This window comes from Corvus moneduloides, chromosome 2 (genome assembly GCF_009650955.1).
Source record: "Corvus moneduloides isolate bCorMon1 chromosome 2, bCorMon1.pri, whole genome shotgun sequence".
NCBI lineage: Eukaryota > Metazoa > Chordata > Aves > Passeriformes > Corvidae > Corvus > Corvus moneduloides.
In genome coordinates, this window is record NC_045477.1 from 46,151,832 (window position 1) to 46,173,576 (window position 21,745).

The 21,745-nt window shown below is 40.6% G+C and overlaps 1 protein-coding gene across 1 annotated transcript in view; it reads left to right on the forward strand.

Annotated features, from left to right (window-relative positions):
• FGF9 (fibroblast growth factor 9) overlaps positions 1-17,415 on the forward strand; it is a 30,198-nt gene extending 12,783 nt beyond the window's left edge. Inside the window, exon 3 of the mRNA XM_032099416.1 lies at positions 13,586-17,415. Within this exon, the coding sequence (XP_031955307.1) occupies positions 13,586-13,831 (246 nt within the window). The 3' untranslated portion in view covers positions 13,832-17,415. The remainder of the gene's footprint in view (positions 1-13,585) is intronic.
• Positions 17,416-21,745: the final 4,330 nt, after the last annotated feature.

Sequence of the window (21,745 nt, forward strand, 5' to 3'; positions counted from 1 at the left end):
GGCAAAAGAGTCCAGATCAGGAGCCAGGGAGGGAAGTTCCACACCTCTGGGTTTCAGACTTTCAGGGTGTGTGCTGCAAGGTGAGATGTAGGAATGCTTTTAACAGGGTAATAAATTGGTGTCCTTCAAAAAGTGAACTGAAAGCTTGATCTGGGAGACTAAACTTGCCTTTTGCTCCTAAAACACTAGGGAGAGGGTGGAGGAGGAGGAGAGAGGGAGAGAGAGAGTACCGTCCTTGAAGAAACATGTTTTCCCAGTAAGAGTGCAGGGAGGTGACGATATGGCTCTTTATTGTCCCAGCAGGGCTGCACCTGCAGTGTTTTATGCATTTGTTTGGGTCCCCACAGTCCTGAAAGGGCTATGAAGCTACAAAGACTGGTGAACAGAAATTTTTCTGACAAAAAAGGGACAATTTGTCATAGTTCACTGAAAATTGCTTGGTGTAGGCAAGGATTTCTTTGGCTACATTCTAAAAATATCTTTTATGTTCCTGTGCAAATAAAGGAAGGGAATTGTTCAGCCCTTCAAATGGTAGGTCAAGGTGCACGGAAACAACATGAAGAAAAACGCAGGTTGAAAGTGCATGTTGGGAACAGCATTTGGGCCAAGTATATGATTACTACAGGTATGTAAGAACTGGATAAATAAATAAATTACCCTCCAGTACCATCATACTTTCCTTTTAAATACCTCTGATATGAAGCAATTCCATATGTTTCTGATTGACTTTTTAAAAATAATAATCTGGATTACCTGTTCATTATTTTCCAGTCAGGTGCCATGGTTGATGTGAGCCTGGAAATAGGACAGTTTCAGTGCACAATTTTTGGAAGGAGAATTAAAAGCAATTTCCTTGAGTGAGGGCAGAGACTTCTAGGCTGAGAGTGGTCAAATCTCAGGAGGAATAATGGCTGCGGCACCAGGTTTAACACCCTTCTGCCTGTGTTTTTATTATTACTTACAATAATAAGATGCCTTCTAGGAAATGGTGTAAATGGAGAGACAGAGGATGATTCCTATGGCAGCTGACCCACAAGGAGTGCTCAGGCTTTCTGCACGAGCATCTTTGCTCAGGAAAACCTGTCACTCCCATGAACAAAAACCCGATGGTGTCTTTTACTGATGACAGTGACTTGTGTCTCCCTGGGTAAATCTGCTTTAAGCAGGAGACTGCAAGAAGCAGGCCTGTAGTTAATTTGATGGGCAAACTCAGAGATCTGAAGAGGCCCAGTTCAAAAAGGTGATTAGGGCTCTGAACATGAAGGAAACTTGAAATTTTGTCAGAGATGCAGAAATCCTGTGGAAATGGTGTCCCAGCAAGGGTGAAACTGCATGCAAGGAGTTGGAGACTAATAGGCTGTAAGTGCTTGGCAGAGGGTCTGCAGAGAATGGGAGAAGGGCAGGTTGCAGAAAAACTTGTGTCTTAGAGATGTAGAAGCATGGGAATAAAATGGAAATTGCTTCAATAAAGCTGATTTGGGCCCTGAAATGTGTACTGAAAGTTTTACAAGGGGAAAACTTTTTAAGCTATATACCCGGAAAGGGAACAGAAATCTTTACCAACATGGTGTATTCAGATGGGAGTGTAAATGCAATACAGTCTGAATGTGGATGCTAACTGGGCTAGCCCTGTGTCTGATAGACTCCTTTGGGGCTAACATGGGTCTGGGGAGCTCCCTGTTGTGGGATGAGCAAAGGGAGAAGGGGCAGCCAACATTGCTACTGAAAGAAGTGGCTATTTTCCCTCCAACCATCCCCTCCCTTTTGCTGGCACAAGTGTTTCTTTGCTGCCTGGGGAATTGAAGCAGGAAACTGGAAAACAAATCTGGCCAAGCAAAAGGGCTTCAGCCATGGCAGTTCCCTCCCAGGTCACTGGAAGGTGCAGCACAAAGGTAGGAGCAAGCCCCAGGTGAGGGAGTGTTTGCTCCCTCTGGGGCAATGCAGGTGTTTTCCAGCCTCGAGTGTGGGTGTACCTCTGGCTACATGGTTTGTGTTTGGCTGGAGGGCTATCAGTCTGACTTGGGATGTGCTTGGGGCATTAGGAGCATGCTTTTAAATGAAGGAGTAGAGGGGGACCTGGAAGTACATGCAAGATGAGTTTACTGAAGCAGGATGAATAGTTTCAGGCAAGCCTAGTATTTTATTTTTGGTAGGAATTTCTTTTTCTAGAAATGGGAAATTGTGCTGATCTGCAGGCCTGTGTTAGGGATGACCCACAGAAGAGAGCGCTTGTTACAGTGGGTAGAATGTTAGTAGAAGATTTGTATGATAGATGGTGAAAACTCTGAAGAGAAGACAGCAATGGGGAGTGCTGAAAGGTATTAGACTGGAATGAAGCTATTAGTGGAGATTTTATGGATTGTTCCTTGGACTGGTTTTATTCCCTGGTTTTATTAGGGACATTAAACATCTCATCATAAAAAGGTAGTGGTGTGTTATTGAAATTTTTTGCAAAGCTGGGAAGTATTTCCAGCACAGGAGGCAACCTCACAGAGGGGCCTTGGTGACCTAAAGGGCCTAAAATGTTTACATGTGAGGCTCAGGGAGAGCTCTGTCAGTGACACTGCATACAGCACTAGGAGGATCCAGTCTGAATGCAAAATGCAATTGGTCACTGTGTTAAAGAAGATGAATTGAAACCAAAAACAGGTGCAGAAAGGGCTTACTGGGATAACCAGAGGGATAAAAATACTATCAAATGATAGACTCTGAAGATCTTGACTTACTTAGCCTGCAGAATGAAAAGCAAGAGGGTACACTCTTGCTCTCTGCAAATACCTTGAGGTGTAACACCAGGGAGGGGAAAAAAAGTCCTAGAAATAGAGTACAAGAATGAATTGGCTTGAATGAGTCACAAGAAAGCTTAGGCTGGATAAAGAGGAAGATTGAGATTGTGAGGAAGTGGGATTCTGAGCTGGCCAGAGGGATTTTTACAGGGAGGTGGGAGATGAGACATAAATATTTTCTCTGCACTGTACAGTGGGAAACAGCTTTGTGACTGTGGACATTTCTTTTGTGGTGGATATAGGTCTGAGAAAAGTTCTTGAGTTACCTCATCTACTTCACCCTTGTAGATAGCTTCTCTCAGAATTTGGATGGGCAGCCTTGCTGAAAGCTGGGTACTGTTAAAGGGTGTTCCCCACAGGTACCAGCGTGGGGAATGAGAGCAGAAACTGCAACCTGCTCAGCAAGGTGTGAAGGACTGTGTAGAAAAAAAAAGTATTTTGAGATGTGGGTACTGGTGTAGGAAGAACTGATGGGTCAATACATAGACTTGACACAGGTAATATGGGAGAAACCTCGGTGAGAAACTGCAACTATTACGGTTGTTTTTAAACTATGGCTTTGGTCTTTTTAAAATCAGAATTTCATAACACGTCACCAAAGAGGGACACTTACCAATCGTGTCCTGCAAGATAGATACTACACTTTTCCTCAGGTTTTTGATCTTCCTCAGAGGACTTAATTTCAAATGCTTACTAGGTTTGAAGATAACTTTGTATGGGAGAAAACCCTCAGTGATCTCCTTGCCTTAGTCTGAAATTCTAAGCTGATCTTGGATTCTCACTACATGCCTGGGACAGGAAGGTATTAGAGTATCCTCTGTATAAATTATGTGTGTGTGTATATGCATATATATATATTTATATATACATATGTTTATGTGTGTGTATATGTATAGATATATACAGCTAAGCTTTGGTAAAGCAAGATCCTACTCAAACCTTAGTTTAATGATTTGCTTTTCCCTAACTAAAGATGTCTGAAATTTTGTGTTCTCATGAAAACAGGAGACTAGAGGTGCTGCTTCAGGAGGCAGCCAATGTGACCTTGCAGAAAGCCCTTCCAGAAAGGGCAGTTCTGGTTCCCTCCTTGTGCTGCATGCTTCTGTTTTCTTCTGTGCTCCAACACTGGCACTCATCTGACTTGTCAGAAGGTCAGCTTAGGCATATAAAGCCACAGAAAAAAGTTTAGCTTCCTGAACTGGCTTGCTGCCTGTTTGGGCAAGCACTAAGGCTCAGTGGGGGACTCAGGTGCAGTGTGGGATGAGAGGAGGGTTGAGCACCACGCTTTTGACAGCAGGGAGTTGTTAAAATGGCACAACTGCATTGCAAACCCAAATCCTATCCAGCAAGCAAGAGTGGGACATATTCAGATTCTTTTCTTTGCATTTGTGTAGCTCCCTGTCACTGCAGTCCTGAGCGTTTTGGGAGCTGGCTGTGCAACCATACAGAGGTGTGAAAAGCTTCAGTGTCTTTGGTTGATCTGAGAATACTGTGTTGAAGTGACATGCTAAAAGCATCAGCAGCAGTGACACACTGAGATGTGCTTGGGGATTATTCGCTGCATCAGATAAAGATCTGATGTGCTCTGTTTCTGATTCAGGAGCCAGTGGGATGTGAACGTGGCACTCTCTCCCACTTTACCATTCATCATTTTCAAAGACAGAGTAGAAAAAGTCTGCCCTGTGGGGACTTCATTAGGAATTTTGACTAGGTTGAGATTTGCTTTGCAGTTTGAATGTGCTTAGGCTGATTTGGTGATGTGCAGTAATGTGGTTCATTTGTGTTGCATTCAAAAAGCTTAAGAATTAAAGCTTGTTATAGTGCAAATCCATATTTCCCCTCTCTATAGAGCCCTTTTGTTTCTTTTTCATTCCTTTTATACTGGCAGATATCTGCTGCTACTTTTGATTTGAAGATAAGGTTTTATATTTGTGTTCCACAGGCTGCTGCTGAGGTAAAACTTGTGTTCTGGTGCGGATGCTACATACTTTTGGGGTCTGTCCCAGGCTGTGCATCTTTAATTTGCTAAACTTTGCTCTTCAAATTTGACACATTTATAGAGGCAACTGTGACTCGAGAAATTTTGACTTGACTCTATTATGGTTGAAATACCATGGCCTTCAGTGGAATCAGGATTGGACCTGCTCCTGTAAAACCACCAATTAGTTTTATGGTTGTGTCAGCAGATCCCAATCAAGATAAGAGCTGTATTGTATTCATCATTTTAAAAACCTAAATCTAGACAGGGTTCCTGCCTATGAGAGTCTGCAATCTAGAGACAGTCTTCTAACATGTAATCTTACTTTTTCATAACAAGGGGGATTTTGGCCTGCTGATGCCTTTGTCAGGCCAGCATATACTGTATAATCTGAACTCAGGACGGGAAAGTTATTGGCAAAGATTTCAGGAAAACCTTTTGATTCATTTTAGAATGTACAAATGTTGTAAAGTTTAAACAAAATAGGAATTTTTAAAAAAAACTTTAAAAATCTGAATTATTTGGAAGATCCATGTTTGCAGGTACCCAGGAGACCAACAACCTGGTCTTTGAGCTCTTCAGTCACTAGTTCTGTTGAAGTTGTTATTATATATCTTTTGGGTTTTTTCAGACAGAATGACAATGTCTTTCATCAAAGCTGAAATTAACTGCGTGACTAAAGTTTTAGCCATTGAAAGACAGGCCCACCGGTGTGCATGTGAGGAGTAGGGGTCTCGTGGAGCAGCAGAGCCACCTGATTTCCTTTAGTGTTTCCCAAAGGCTGGGTCAGCCATATCACTGACAACATAAGTCATGGCATAGCAACACCAAAGATGTGTGGATTTTCTGAGAAATATTAAAGAAATACTTTTTATTCTACTCAGAAAGTGAGATACTAAAAATTGTGTATCTAAATCCATGACATTATGGTGGGATTGCCACTGGGAAAAGAATGGGGGAAGTGTCCAAAAAGTCATCCCTGGAGAGACTGCTTATGAGAAGTGTGACAAGGTATTTCAAAGCCAGTGTGCACATGCACATTATTTACGTGCTCTTAAATTGAGTTACTTTAGCAGAAGAGGAAATGTGACATCTTTCCTTCAGCAGCCGCTGTTTGAAATGCTGGCCTTCCTTCCTGTCCAAAAAAGGTGGCAAATTAAAAAAGCCTCATTTTTAAACAATTTAAACTGAATATGCAATTGAGTCCTGCTAGGTAAAGATCGTAGTGTGCCAATCCTTTGCTGTAGTGCCCACCAAAGCACTGTAGTTTTTAAAATTTCTGTCAAACTTGCTGGTTTCCAAGACTTCAGTGGACATGCGGCATTTCAGTGAGGATCTTTCCAAAACGTGATAGCTTATGATGCTGTGTTTGTTTGATGACCAGAATGTCATCCAGAATGACAATGTGATCAGTAATGTCCTTGTCCTCTGAGCTAGTACCTAGCTAGTAGCTTTGCAAAAAATCAATACCAAAATTTAGAGACAGCCTTTTGTTCATCAGTCCTTGACCAAATCATCTTGCTGAAAGAATAAAACATTAATTACTTTTATAATATACATTTACATCACTACATATGTATAATGATTATTTGGTCCCCATGGCAAAGTGTTTTATGAAGGGTCCTGAGCACTCTGCACATCTTTTTCTGATGGCACCTTGTAGCTGACAGATAATGTACTTCTTTAATGATGGATAAATCCATTTTGTAGGGTATTCACTGAATGTAGAGACTCATGCAGATTAAGTACTTTTTATCTCTCACTTTAAAATATATTTCAGCATGTGAGTTTAGCACGCTTAAGCAGCACATTCTTCTAAAGGGGGTCTATCTTTCCTTTAAACCTGTGTTCTGTGCTTAGAGAACCACAAAACAAGGGAAGAAAAACACGTTGTTCCATCTAAGCTGGATTTAAGGAAAGCAGGTTTTATTTAAAAATCTCCATCTAGTTAAAACCTTAACTGGTACTCAGGCTAAAGATTGTGTGTAGCTGTAGAGTAGCAGCCCTGGTTTGACATACAGGTTGTCTTTTGATAGAAGAGAATTTGCGGGGTGGGGAGCTGGGGGAGGTCAAGTTACAGCTTTCAGTAAATCTGAGCATGCCTGAAATGGTTCTTTTAGTGTCTTAAAATATTTTCTGCCTTTTTATCATTGCAAGGCTGATCCACATTCCATTTAAGCTGATGGGAACTCTTCTCCCATCTTCCTTAAAAATTGGCTCTGGCCCCTGTATCAGATTGCATACCACCTTGCTTTCTGATTCCTGGAAGGGTTCAGCCAAGCGTTATGAATTAGATGCTTTGATAACATTGATGACTGCAGCTCTTTATTGTGCCAAGAGAATAAAAAATAAAATAGAGGTCAGAAATGTGACTAGTAAATGACACAGTGTGGGCCTGGTCCTGCTGGCGTGGAAGGGAGGGGAACAGACCTGCTTGTTTATTTGTTTTCTAAGAGTCGACTTTGTCCTGGTCCTGTTCCCTGTTGTGGTGTCAGGAAGGAAGCTTGTCAGCTTCCAGAGAAAAGACACTGTGACAGCTTATGTAGCCTGAGATCTGTCCCTGGAGTTTTGTCATGACTTCCAACAGCATCATGAGCAGATCCTGGGTGTTTAGGTGAAAATGAGTTTTCACCTCATGCACTTGGCTGAGCAGCTATAAACCGAGCCTTTATGAACATGAAGCATGGCTGTTGATGGGCAGCCTACGCTGGCAGATGAGAGCTCAGGCACAGTGGGGTTGCCCATCCCATAATGATTTCATGTCCAGGGAGGGCATGCTTAAAGCTTGACAGATGCTGCAGACTTGAAACCTCAAAGGAGAGGATATCAGTAAAACCAAGAGCTGTGGAGCTGGCAGTGGCAAAAATGGGTAGAGGCCTAATTGGCATCTCACCCTCATGTCAGAAGAGCTCTTTAAACAGCCCTGGGACAGCATAGTGCTGTATGCCAGTCTGGTCCCTCCAGAGAAGGTCCAGATAACGTGGAGAGCAAGGGAGTGGGAGAAGAGCAGCAGCGGGGCAAAGAGGTGAAGCACTGAAATCCCTCCTGCACTGACAGTGTCCCGGGATTTTACTGTTGATACTGGAGTCTGCTTGCTTTGTTCAGGAGGCTCTGCTTTTCTGCTGTCTGCATCAGGATGTGGAAGTACCACAGTGTCTGTATCTACGTATGTATTGTGGCTTTTGGCAATCATGATCCCAAGGGGGTCAAGTTCTGCTGGGTCTTGGGATCTTTACAAGCTTTTTGTATGAAAGATACTAATCTTTAAACACCATCATAACTGCTCCATGGCAGCAGCACAGAACTGTTACACTTGATTTTTATTTTGTAAGTGGCTATTGATGTATAATAAAAACTTTATACAAATTAACTAAGAGGTTTAGGGGAAGAAAGTAAGATGAATACCGCATGTACTCTGTGAGAGTACAAGGTGACCTCAGGTAGGGAGAATGCAATTGCCTAACTGTGGTTTTGCCAGGACACCTTGCCTGATTTCCCTCATCTAATTTCACGTGCTGTGAAATATGAAATTTGTATGAGTGGCAGCATTGGTGCCTGTTTGCTTGTCTCTCCTCCGGCCTTGAAGGGTTTCCTGCTGTCTGTCAAAAAGGCTTTTGGAGAACTACTGACACAAACACAAAAAACCAGTCAGCTAGTCCTCTTGGCAGACCCTTTTTTCCTCCATATTTTTTTTCATGTTTTGTCAAATTATCAAACAAAGCATTCTGAAAAGACTCTGCTCGGAGAAACTCATCAAAGAAAGCTCTGTGACACTTACCAAGTCAGACACACAGTGTACAGGGCTTGACTCACACTGTGGTCTCATTTGGAAAAGAAAGTGGTGCTGCTTGGACACTGGTATTTGGCTTCTCATTGTGGCTGGAGGTGGTTCACCCAGCCAGAGACTAACAGGCTTAGCATGAGAGTACAGACAACACCACAGCAAATGCTAAACTAGGCCTTTATTTATGACAGCTCTGGATGAGTGTTAATTATTAGCTGAACATAGTCTGTTCTAGAGGCTGTTTGCATTACAGCATGGGAAGGGCCAATGGCATGTAAAATGTGTGTGTTGGTAGGCAGAACAGCAAAGCAAACTGCTTCGGAAGAGAACAGGGCTTTTCTTTGTTTCTCTTCACTATATATGCAGTTTTTAGTAATGCCATGTAGCCATAATGAGGGATTTGCATGAAATTATTTAGGAGATTATATATTTAAACAAGATTTTTATTAAGACAGGGTAGATTAACAAGGTATTAGTGTGCAGCAGGTATATAGGAAGTGCTGACTACATCAAATATATCTCTTGTTAATGGTTGTTTGGACTTCTGGATTAGGTGTTTTCCTGTTTCTATTGAATCAGTGTAGCAGTTTGCAAAAGGGAAAACTATACATGGCATAAAACAGAATAGTTTACTTGGCATGAAAGGTATTTGTTGTGATTTTAGGAATGATGGTCTGAAGAGGGTTTCTTTTGGCGGGTTTCGAAATAAAATGGAGTTTTAGCTCCATAGGGTTATTTAAAAGAAAGAAGGAGTATTGATATGTTTTATACAGGACCCTGTACTGTTCTTTCAGCTACCAAGCAGCACAAATGTCTTACATTCTTTAGAGTCATGAAACCATTCTCTGAGCAGTGTACATGTGTTTTATTTTTCTACTTATTTACAGTTAACTACTTCACATGGATAGCTATTTTAAAACAAGCTAGCAAGATTTTCGTTGTGATGGCTGTAACTATGCATTTTATTAATTTAGAATCTGACTTTTAATCAATCAGCCTGGAAATAGGATAACATAATTATTTTCCTCCCTTGTTAGATGGTGGAGAATGTAGAAAGGGAAAGGGGTCCTGGGCTTGCTATCACCGACCAGGCATTAGCAGATTTCTGAATTAAATATGTCTCAGAGTTTTGTCTTTGCGGTATGCGCATTTTTGTACAATTCAATTATTTGAACATTCTGAGCTAAATAACAGGGTAAAAAACCAAACAGGTGAAGTGTAGAAATGTAGCAAAATGAAAATCAATCACTTTGTGGTTGAATACTCTATGAACAGTCCTCACAGAAAACAAGTGGAATGCAGTGCAACATCTGATTTATATAATTTTGAGGTCACCTCCTTATTTGGCCCTGAATTAAATGATTTCAACAAGGCAGGCAGCCTCCCCTTTCACAGGAATGCAGGTTACTTTCCATAGCTGTTCCAGTTGGGTATGTTTGGTATTTGTGTCAGCTTTCGACAAAGATGTCCAGCAACTTTAATTATGGTGCAAGGAAATATTTGCACTGGACAACTGATAGAGAAGTCAGTTGCTAGAATAAAAGCTGTATTGTAGGGCTAAATCTTGCTCTTCAAATGTACATAGAGGGACTTTCTAAAAGTCAAAGCCAGAAGGAGAAATGTGGTCAGGAAACACCATATCCTTTCTATACTGGGAGAGTTGGTTTTCAGCAAGACTTTCCCATCCTAAGATGGTGAGACAAGAGGGTGGTGTTGGCAGGATGGCTCAGCCTCACCCCTGTGTTATGCTAATTTCTGGCTTGAATAATGACATGCATACTTAAATGTGACTGTAAGGTAGTAATGTTACATAGGGCTGTGGTGGTACCTGGTTTAGGAGTAGACTTGGCAGTGTTAGTTTAATGGTTGGACCCAAGGATCTTAAAGGTCTTTTCCAACCCAAAGGATTCTGTGATTCTACATAAATTACTATCCTGGTGTATGCCGATTTCTGTCTCTCTTGGTACTAGATGAGACATTATTGTAAGGATCTCCCAGGGCATGGGGAGAAGGATGATATGGGATTTTAGTGTCCCACATTACTTATAGGATCTGATCCAGAGTCACCAACACTGATTTACTCCAGTGGTGTCTGACCACAACCAGAATTTCTAGGTCTCCTAGAAGGAAAAGGTTTGAATGTATAAAGAAATTATTTCATTTCATTTCTTTGAAAGGGTGATTGTTAATGTCCCTACCCATCTGGTCCCACATCCTGATTGCTCTGTCAAGTTCATGTTGAAGTATTTTCATCATGTTTATATGTGAATTTCAGAGAATTTTGAAGAAGGACAAAGGAGATGTAGCTGTCTTGTAAGTGAATAGAGAGCTAAAACAGGATAAGCTTGTAAAATGAAGATTGAATTTGTGAGCTTGAAATCCATTTAACTCATCCAGAGCGCAGTACAATGCGAACCACCTGATTCAGGGTCCAGTTATGTGCGCCACAGCACTGCCATGATCCACCAAACCTGCCAGATAAAGAGAGGCTATTTTAAAGTTTCTCCTTCAGGGCATGGGGAAGTACTGTTCTTGCAAAGATAGAAATTTATGATGATGCTAAAAAAAAAAGCAGATGAAGTGAATAATTAATGAATTCACGACAGGACTGAAATATCTTCCTAAAATGCTTCTATTTTTAGCAGGGAGTTCTGCAGTGCTTTTCATGTGATCCTATTGCCTTCTGAGAGCAGGAAAACAATTTAAATTAGTTTCTCTTTCCCCATGGACCTATACAGACCCAGTATATAATACCCCTTGGCATCTGCTTCTGCCTTAAAACAAACACAGATGATTTTAAACCTCATGAAAATAAAACACTAATGAAATCTATACTTAATCTTCACTGCAGCTGAATACCTTTTATAATAGTTTGTACTTTTGAGGCTATACAAGGGGAATACTGCAATGGGTGTAACTGGCAGCTGCTGCTGGTCTGGTAATGCTCAATGTGGCTGCGGATTTGAGCTGGCAAAGGACATGGAGGCAATTACCAAGAGGAGGTTGCAGGGTATGGCCCATAGATAAGGTTTTAATGTGAACAGGTTTGTGCTTCTTTTGCCTATAACCTGAAGAGAGTATTGCTGTTTGAACTACTTTAAACTAAAAATGTCATAGTCAGAAATGCCTCTAAAATAAGCTGTCATATCCTCAAAGGGATACGGTCACTGCCATAGTGAATTTTCAGGTGTTTAACACGTGAAACCTGGTCCTGTCTGGGATTTCTCCTTCCTGAGTGGTAATGAGATACCCAGTGCCCATTAAAGGGGAAGTCAGTAGCAGCTTACTTGCTGCCTTTCTTGCCTACTGGAATTGCCAGAGATTTAATTTAGAAGAAACCTCCAAATCCCAAACCTTTAGGAGTTAGGGAGGGCCTGAGGAGGGCTCTGTCTTCGCAGCTCAATTCCCAGTTTGTACAGGTGCAGAGGGGTGCTGGCTTCTTTTCCCCATTTGCACGGGGTTTGTTTCCCCCACTGGGGGGCTTCTGTAAGGTGTGTGGGGTGCTCCTTGGACCTGGCTGGTTCCCAGTCCTGATGGGCTGCAGAGCTCTGCCCTGGGAGCAGAGTGCTTGCCACACAAAGCAGCAGTGAAATATCTGGGCCGAAGCACTTTGGTTTGGGAAAGGGTTGTGAGCTGAGTCTCAAGCAGCAGAGGTGGCCCCAAAGGCACCTGCAGCCTCAGGGCAAGCTGCAGGCTTTGGTGATGGTGGACCTTGGGAAGCTCCTGAGTTAAGTCATGGAGGGTGGTTTCTTAGGGGTGCTTGAGTTATGGGACCTTAGCTGTGTTCAGGCACAATTTTATAGCTTAGGTGCCATACATACTTTGCTGCATCTGGGCCTTGGTCTCAGTTTTCCCTTCTCTGTACATCTATATAAAAGGACTGTTTTAAGATTTAATGTCTGTAAAACACATGCATTGTATGGAGCTTTGTAATAATTATAAATTGATCCTCAGCTGGAAGCTGGGTGTGATTAATGTGAGTGCTATTGAAATGAAAACTTGTTATGAAAAAATATATTGAATTATCACTATTTTTTTTTCTTGTGCCAGGTGAAAAGACTATTTTCAGGCTTATTTTCCCCAGCTTTCTATCAGCTCTCCCATGCTAGAGCTCTTCTTTCCAGTGTTTTTGCTCAGTCATTTGTGCGAATCCTTCCTAAAATGAATCTGATTATCAGGTGGCTGCATTTTAAGCACTCTATTAAGCAATTTTTAAAAAACAATTTTAAGCAATCTATTTAGACGAAAAGGATGTAGAAGGCAACACAGACTGAAGAAGTGGGTGTGCTGGAAGGAACAGGAAGGAGTGGGATTCTGTGGTGGCAGGGGGATCTGATGAATGGTTGATGTCCTCAGTGGGTCCCGTCAGTAGGGCAGGACGCAAGGACAACCCTGGCAGTGCAAGCCTGGAGGGCTTTTCCTCAGGGCTTCATGTCAGCACACAGTGTTCATGTCCCTGTTTGAAGCTCTCTTGGGTTGTGACTTTGTGATACAAATAATAAATCAAATGAAGGGTAGCAGATTGTATGTTTTTAAATTAAAGAAATGCATTGAGTTTCATTGACTGCAATGAAAAGATACAGAGACTTTAAGACTGTAAATTTTATTGCAGCCCTGCAAACTGGTTCTGGTTTCCTTTATTTAGATCTGTTTGTTTGAATGCCTGCACTCATGATTGAAAAAATTAGTTATAGAAGTCCAGTAAGGTCTTGTGAGCTGCTTGGGAACAATCAGAAATAAAAAGTATCTGTTTTCAGCTTTGTTGCTGCTGTTTTGATTTGGGCAATGAGGCTTTGGGGAAAATAATTTTTCTTCACATAGGGTTATCCACCCTTGTGACTGCCTCCTGAAATACCCAGCAGTACAGTTTACATAGCTAAAACTGTTTACATAGCTAAAACTGGAAGTATTGAAATAGTTAATTCTGCAATTTAGCAAGGAGGTACCAGTTTCAAGCCATTAAAAAAGTAATTCTTTAATAAAAAGTAGCTTATTTTAGTGGCTATCTCCTTACTGCTCTTTCTTTTCTTTCCACAGGAAAAATTAACCCAGGAGTGTGTATTCAGAGAGCAATTTGAAGAAAACTGGTATAACACATATTCATCAAATCTATATAAACATGTGGACACTGGAAGACGATACTACGTTGCGTTAAATAAAGATGGGACTCCAAGAGAAGGGACTAGGACTAAACGGCATCAAAAATTTACACATTTTTTACCTAGACCAGTGGACCCTGAGAAAGTACCGGAACTATATAAGGATATTTTAAGCCAAAGTTGACAAAGACAATTCACTTGAGCCCTTAAAAAGTAACCACTATAAAGGTTTCATGCGGTGGGTTCTTATTGATTAGCTGTGTCATCACATCAGCTCCACTGTTGCCAAACTTTGTCGCATGCATAATGTATGATGGAGGCTTGGATGGAACATGCTGATTTTGTTCTGCACTTAAAGGTTTGTCCTCCTGGAGGAGAGCCTATGCCCACTCGCTTGATTTAGTACGAGAGGGAGCGCGAGAGAGTGAGTGCGAGAGAGAGAGAGAAAGGGAGAGGATGAATGGGAGTGAGAGCGCGAGAGAGAGGAACCAAGGGGAGGAGGAGGGTGAGGAGGAGGAGGAGGAAGGCCTGATGCATGCTGGGGAATAGACACGCTTTTAAATTTTTGATCAGTTGTACTTCGTCATATATCAGCATAGCTGCCATACTTCGATTCATCAGGATTTTTGGCTGGTGGCCTGCTCAAGTGTACGCTGCATTTACAAAGGCATGGAGGGTGCAGTCTTACTTAAACAAGAGACTTTTCAGTTAATCGCTCTCTGGGTCTCACCCCACTGAGTTTAAAGCAAAGACCTCTTAGTAAAAAAAAATAAAAATAAAAAGTTAAATTTATTTATAGAAATTCCAAAGGCAACATTTTATTTATTTTATATATTTATTTATTATATAGAGTTTATTTTTAATGAAATATGTACAGGCCAGATAGGCATTTTGGAAGCTTTAGGCTCTGTAAGCATTAAAATGGCAAAGGCCACTATGAACCTGTGGTAAATTCATGCAAGTAAATATAAAGGTGCATGGATAAAAAAAAAAAGCCAACAATAAAAAGGTAATAATAATAATAAATTCTAGTGACCCTCATGTACTAAAGGCGACAATCTCTTTTGTGCCCGTATTATTGTACAAGTATGCACACCACTCATGACACTGAATCCTCACTCTTCTGACTGCTTGTTTCATAGCTTACCCCAGAGGATTAAAGAGAAAACTGGGTCTTCAACTTTTTTTTATGTGTCTGTAGTATTTCCTCTCTGATAAAGTGACTTCTTACATCATTGTAAATTTCACAGCTGTGGAAAATATAGGGGTTGGAATATATTCTACTTGTTAAAACCTATTGCAGATTATACCAAAGCTAAATGATGAGTATGCTATTATTTTTTTTTTCCTAAAGAGAATGCCAGAAACAACATAAGTAACACCAACAACAATTATACTAATTTTAACAAAGAACACATAAATATTTCAGAGGGCAAGAACCAGGTTAACAGGATCACTCTTGTAAACATGTTTATTTGTGCACTTGACTATCTACTATGAAATTATACAAGTTCCATAGGGGTCATTGTAATATCTTTTATGGAAAATTGCTTTCAGTGTGAACTGTCATAATACATGATATTAGCACCCTTCCTAAAGTAAAACTTGCAAAATGAAACTAATAAATCTCTATCAATAATGACAATGAGGGGGACAGTATTAGACTTATTTTTATTGTTTTCCCTAAAGTATGTTCAAATATTCATGAACCCCAAGGTGAGGAAACAGTATCTAATACTTAAGGGTATGTAGCATTTTATGATAAGCACACAAACATATTGATTAGCAGTTACCATTTGGAAATTAACCCTCAGGAACAGGCGTTTTTTTCCCTAATACTCTGAAGAAACAAAAAAAACAAGAAAAAAATCATGTTAAGGTCCATATGACAAATGCATTTTGTAGTTGTTTTATCCCTTAGGATTTGAATCCAGTGCCATTAAGTTGAGTGTAGCCTTCGCCATTGGATATGTTGGGAGCAGGGCTGGTCCTGACACCCTGGCTGTCTTCAAACGCACGGGGGCTGAGCGCAGATGTGCTTTGGAGGAGCGATGTAAAAGGTTGTAGCCTACTTGTAATTAAGAAATTTTTGAGCTAAAGCACTCTTGTTCCTCTGATTTATATTATTTGAAACTTACTTCTGTTCTGGAATAACCTCTGGCTTGGTGTCCTGAACAAATGTTCCCTTTCTGTACTGAAGCAGGTAGGAGGAGCCATGTCTCAACCGGCAGTATCAGTAATCTTAAATGGAACATGGCATTTTGTTGTAATTGTTTATGAATGATAAAATACATAAATTACATTAGTTGATTTGAAGGATACTTGTCTAGGGACTATTATTGCCTGGGAATTTACAGCCTTGAGCTGCAGCCCACGCATTTGTCTCCCACCCTTTGGGGCTGCTGAGGGTCAGTCGGGTGCCGGATCATTTGTGTGGGTGAGGCAAAGACCATAGGGGAAGAAAAGGCACTTCTGAGCAGGACTAGGGCTCATTGCTCTGTGTTAAAGGGATCAACCCCACCACGAGGAGGGGAGGTTACAACTCTCTCCTGTTTCAGTAAATCTGACATACACCAGGAAATTATTTGCAAAGGTTAAAATTACTGTGAGTCGAGGCCGCAATACTAGGCCACAGTTAAAGTCTTAATGTTAAATTGACTTGGGTTTTTAGTCATAGGCTAATCATTACTACTAGTTAACACGTTTCATTTAATTTATTTTTTTTTTGTATTTTTCTAAAGAAAGGATTAAACTTGAGAAAAATGTTATGAGTTTATGGCAGTCCTTATAAATAAACTGTAACCGATTTACTCGAATAACCCGTAATGGTGTGTAAATACTGACTTTATGTAAATATAGAAACATGTAATTTAACTTAGGCATTATTGCAAGACTGGAAGGCTCAGGAGCTGGCAGTTTGCCACTCCCTGCAGGTTCACTGGGTCAAATTTGGCCTGTTTCGGGTAGTGAACAACAGATTCTGTTCAGTCCCTTGTGTAAAATGAGCTATTTCTGTTTGTTTTCTGGCGGGGGATGGGCAAAACCATCGTCACCTGGGTGCTGCTTAGCTCCTTTGCCAAGGCGTGAAGTGGTACGGATGCCCTCCTGCTCCTTATGTGATCCTGCTAAAACAGGGCTGCAGAGAGCTGACACGGCAAAGCAGGGAGGCTTGCCTGCCTCTCCTCCTGTGCTGTGGACAAACAGAAGTCTTCATTTTCTTGTGCTGTCCATCTGGCACCTTTCTCGAGCACTAAAATTCACTTGAAGACAAACCTGAGGGAAAAAGAAAAGAACAACTGGTGTTATTTACTTGATATTCTGTAATGGTGTGTAAATACATACAGAATTCTGTAATTTGTATAAATATATTGCTATAGAATTTTGAAAATTGGTATTATTTGCTTGATGTCCCTTCAGAGCATTTTCTTATAACTGTGCACATGTGTAATAATGGGATGGCAAAGAGATGTCCTTGCTTATTCCTAGAAAGGATGTGAGAATATTCCAGGAAGCCAAAAGTCATCAGTATTTTCTATGCCTTTTTGCTAATTTGGAAAAAAGCAGGGAGATGTCTTTTTGGCAAAAATTATATTAGCATTTCACCTGAAGCAGACCTCTCTGGGCAAGAAGCACGGCCCAAAAGATGATGGAGATCCAGACCAGTGTTAGAGTATGGGCTGGTTTGGAGCTGCATTCGGTAATGTGTAAGGCAGCACACCCAAATGTAAGTGGGGTGAATGAAACCTGGCAGAGCTGGGCAGTGCAGAGTGGAAAGAGAAAAATCCTAGGAAAATTGCCTTAAGTTACTACCAGTCAGTGCAGGACTCAAACTGCCTGCCAACTGGATGGGAAAAAAGAAGTGAGTCCTTCATAAATGACAGGATAGAAGATGTGGAGGCTGGAGATGGGACTCTGGCCTTAAAAATCAAGCATTTCTGTCGTCCCCCTGAAAATAAGATAAGTGTGAGTTTAATAAATATACTAATAGGAGGGAGCTGAAGACATGCTTCCGAGGCAGTTTCTTTGTATACAGAATATGACAGGAGGTAAGAGAAGATGCTTCTGTAGCTTGTCTTTCACAGTCACTAGCTTATACTCTGCTCTGCTTCTTGTTTCAAGTAAAGAAGTGACTGTAAGGTCCAGCTCTGTTACTCATGATTATAGGAGTAGAAGCGGATGGGCTGTGAGCCACACTGAATACCTTTTCACGTGAGCTCCTGTCCCAGCTAGTGAATTCTTACAAGGTCCCCATGAGATACACTAGCAAACCTCGAGATATGACCAGGCTCCTTACAACTGCAGTTTGTTTTGTAAAAATTGAGAGGTTCCAGAGTCTTTGAAATTTTGATGAAAATCTTGGAAACTCAGCCCCCTACTCATGTAGCTGTATAAGTGCAGGCAGCTGTATTTGTAAGTAATCTGTGAAAAAAAGTAACCAACAACGTCATCCTCAATATTTTATTCCACATGGCCCATCGTTTACTGATCTGAGAATAAAACCAGAAGACTTCTGTTTTCCAAAATTTTATCTCTGTTCTTATACTGTTAGAGCTCTCCATCGATTGTTCACAAGGCAGTTCTGTCCTGCCTTGATGTTATCTTTCACCTTATCATAACACTACAAGGTGGTTTTGCCCTCCTGGCCCCAAGGAAGTACCAGTAATAAAAACTCATCTCCTCCTGTCAAGAAGCTGCAACAGCCTGCCCTAGAGTTGGTTCCTGAACACTTTGGCCTTGTGAAGTGTGCAGGCCACAGATAATTGGCACCTTAAATTTAGGTCTCAAAAAATGTATGCATCAAGGATAAGAAAGACAACTAGTGATTATAAACAAAAAATGCTATTGCGCAAGGTGTCTTGCCAGCTCAGATGCCAGAAGTTTGAAAGCAGAAAATTGATGTTCTGGTAATTTTAAGTGAGAATAATAATCAAATTCCACTTGCAAAGTCATTTATAAAATCCAGTCTTTTTGCTTTTTTCCTCTCATGGTTTTATATCTTTAATAACTTGTGTGAGTGTTTTCTTCTACCCAATAATATTGAAAAAGAGTCTTCTATTTTTCATTCATGATTTCTGAAGTCCAGCTGCCTTTTTATAATTTTTCAGAGTTATTCTGGTCTGAACCCTGGGGCAGGAAAATTGCCATGTGATTGTGGGTTAGGATAGAGGATCACATGCATTGCAAAGCTGCTGCTCTTGTCCTCAGAGTAGCTGTTACAGTCCATAGGATGACTTTGTCTTACCATAGCTATTACATCGAGGGCAACAATGTTAATTGTACCTTAATACGTTGTATATTGTTATTATCATAGGAGAGACCTTTCCAAATGATCCTCAAGTCATGCCAGCTTTATTAAACCTGCATCTGTCGCTTGAACACCCTCTCACAAATATCCTGTCACAGAGAGCTGTGTATAAAATAAATTTTAGCTCTTATTGTTTAGTGCTGCAAAAGGGATTTCACTTTATAGCAAAAAAAAACCCCAAACCTGAAAACCCAACCCCCTTTTCTTAAGGTTGAGGGAAGTTATTTTTATGTGCACTACTCACAAGTTGCGGCTACGTAGTCAAAAGAATTCTGGAATTAGACTGAACTGTCAAAATGTTTCTCACATTTCTGTTTTCTTGAGAAATCACAGGCCGTCAAATTATAGTCATATGCAAAATATGCTCTGTAGATTTTTTTCATGTCCAGAGGGTCTGGATTTATGTATATCTTACTGTTGGAGGCAGTCAGTCTAGGTGAAAAGAGCATTTCTGTAATGTTGGAACTCATTTATTTTATTGACAACCTTCCCCCTGCCCCCGCAAAGAGTAGCTTTAGTTAAAATTATTATTGTTATTTCTACCCTTGTTGAGAGAGTAGATGTAAACATTGAAAGAGTGTCTTGAAATACTCCCTCACAGCTGTGCTCTTGAATGTATACTTCTTTCTTTTATATTTCTTATGCAGTATGATTTCTATTGCTTTCTAGAAACCTTTATGTTTGTTATGAATGTCCACACACTGAAGTAGTTGCAGTCAAATGATGTATCTCTGACTTCTTTGGTTAAACCAATTTTCTCTTTCTAAATCTCTAATGTTTTGGCAAGGCAAGGCAGTAACTTCTTAGGTAGGACTCTTATTTTTCCTTTTCTCGTCTTCCTGTCACAATCCATCTTTTTTATTCTTGGACTGTAGTTAATTTCACAAACCTTCACAAAGAACCTGCAGGGTAAGACTGTAGGTCCATCTTATCTTCATTCCAGGGAAGCAGAAGACTTGCTGGTAAACAGTTCTCTGTGCATCTTCATTTTTGATACATATTTTGGTTTGACTCCAGATGAAACCAGTGCTTATATCTTCCTGTTCAGGATGGTTCGGGTCTTTATCTCACTGTGTCCCTAGTATGAACAACAGAAGGGTGTTCAATATATAATGTCAGTTTATTCGGGTATGGTGTATCCATTCCATTTCTTCTTTCACCGAACGCTCTGTGCAAGCCTTTGTTTATTATCCATTAGGATCATTTAACATCTAACACTGTAGACATCGCCTTATTAACTTGAAATCTCTTGATCAACCACTTTGTATTACTTTGTGTTGGCAACTCATTGAATTACAAGGATGTGTGTTAAAGATGCACAATTTGGTTGTCAATGCCTTTTGTTGTAAGACCTGAACTGTTCTCTGAAGAATGAAAGTCAGGTATGCATCCCCAATTCCATTAAGGATGTTTTCCTCACTGTCTCCAGTTCACTCCACTGTCCTTCAGAGGAAAGCAGTTCTTTTGGCCTGCCTGTTCAGTGTGCCTGGGGATCACTCCCAAATGGCCTGCTGTATCACGTGCTCTCCTGTATTAGCTCTCTTCCTTCTAATAAAACCCCCACTCTTCCAGTACTTTTGCAGCTGCTTCTTCCTATCACCTTAATCTTCCGAATATAATTTTGTGGTATTTGGGTATTGAGGCCCATACTATCAAAGAAACCTGTATTTTATAATTGTGATTGAATCCAGTGTAATCTCATTTTCAATCAAGTCAGTCTTTACCCAGTAAAAAAGTTTGGAAGAAACAGTGAAGGAAAAGAAAACTGTGTGTTACCCCTTATCTCAAGTGGGTTTGAAGGAGGCTAATGTGAACTTGCTCATGCTAAGATCCCTCTTAACAGATTTCCATACACTTAACTGTCTTTCTGGGATTCTGTTACGTCCCATTACTTTCCAATTGATATTATCTGTCATCCTAGCAAAAGCTTTTGTCAATGTCTATGAAGTTGATGTACAGTGAACTCCATGAATGCTCTGTGAAGAGGATGTTGTTACACACTGCCGTAGTCACTGATATTTTCTGTTTCTTGAGATCAGCCTGCTCTTTTCCAAGTGAAATGTCCCCTGCTTGTTCCAACCCCTTTAAGAGTGTGCCTGCCAGGCTGCTACTTTGTGTAGAAAGGAAGCTGTTGTCTTTTGGTTTCTTGTACTGTACAAGAAGTTCCCTCAGCAAGAGACTACCTTCCTCATTCCAGGACCACAAGAAGGAGTCCATACTTGACTTCAGTAGAGTTTGCACTTTTTATCTTTCTCACCTCAGCCCATATTCCATGCACTTAATTAATATTTCTATTTTATGGCCTTATTATCTATCTGAAAAATGCATTTTTGGTGTATGCCAGAAGGCTATTCTGAGCAGATTGCTGTTTTCCTTCTGGACTGTCTATGAGTTGATACACACACACACACACACACACACACACACACACAGGTACTCTGCTAGAAGCATCTCATAGCCTTCCTTTTCTTTAAGACAAACAGGTCTGATTGGTTAGATTAAGGAAGGATGCTTGTCCCAGGAGTATCCCCACTCTTCTCTAGCAGCATCATGGAAAACAAGCAAAGTTCTGATCTCAGTTGTCAATAACTGTCTTTGCTATACAAATTTGGTGGCTGTGACATCTTAAAATAAACCCTCAAACTAGATGAACAACAGGCTTGACAGTACATATGAACCAGTTTATTTCCTGTTCTTCTCTTGCATTGCTTAAATAAACAATTAAAAATCAGCCAAGGTACTCTTGAGTTGAAATTTTGAAGTCAAAGCCGTGTTACTTGTAGTCATATTTTC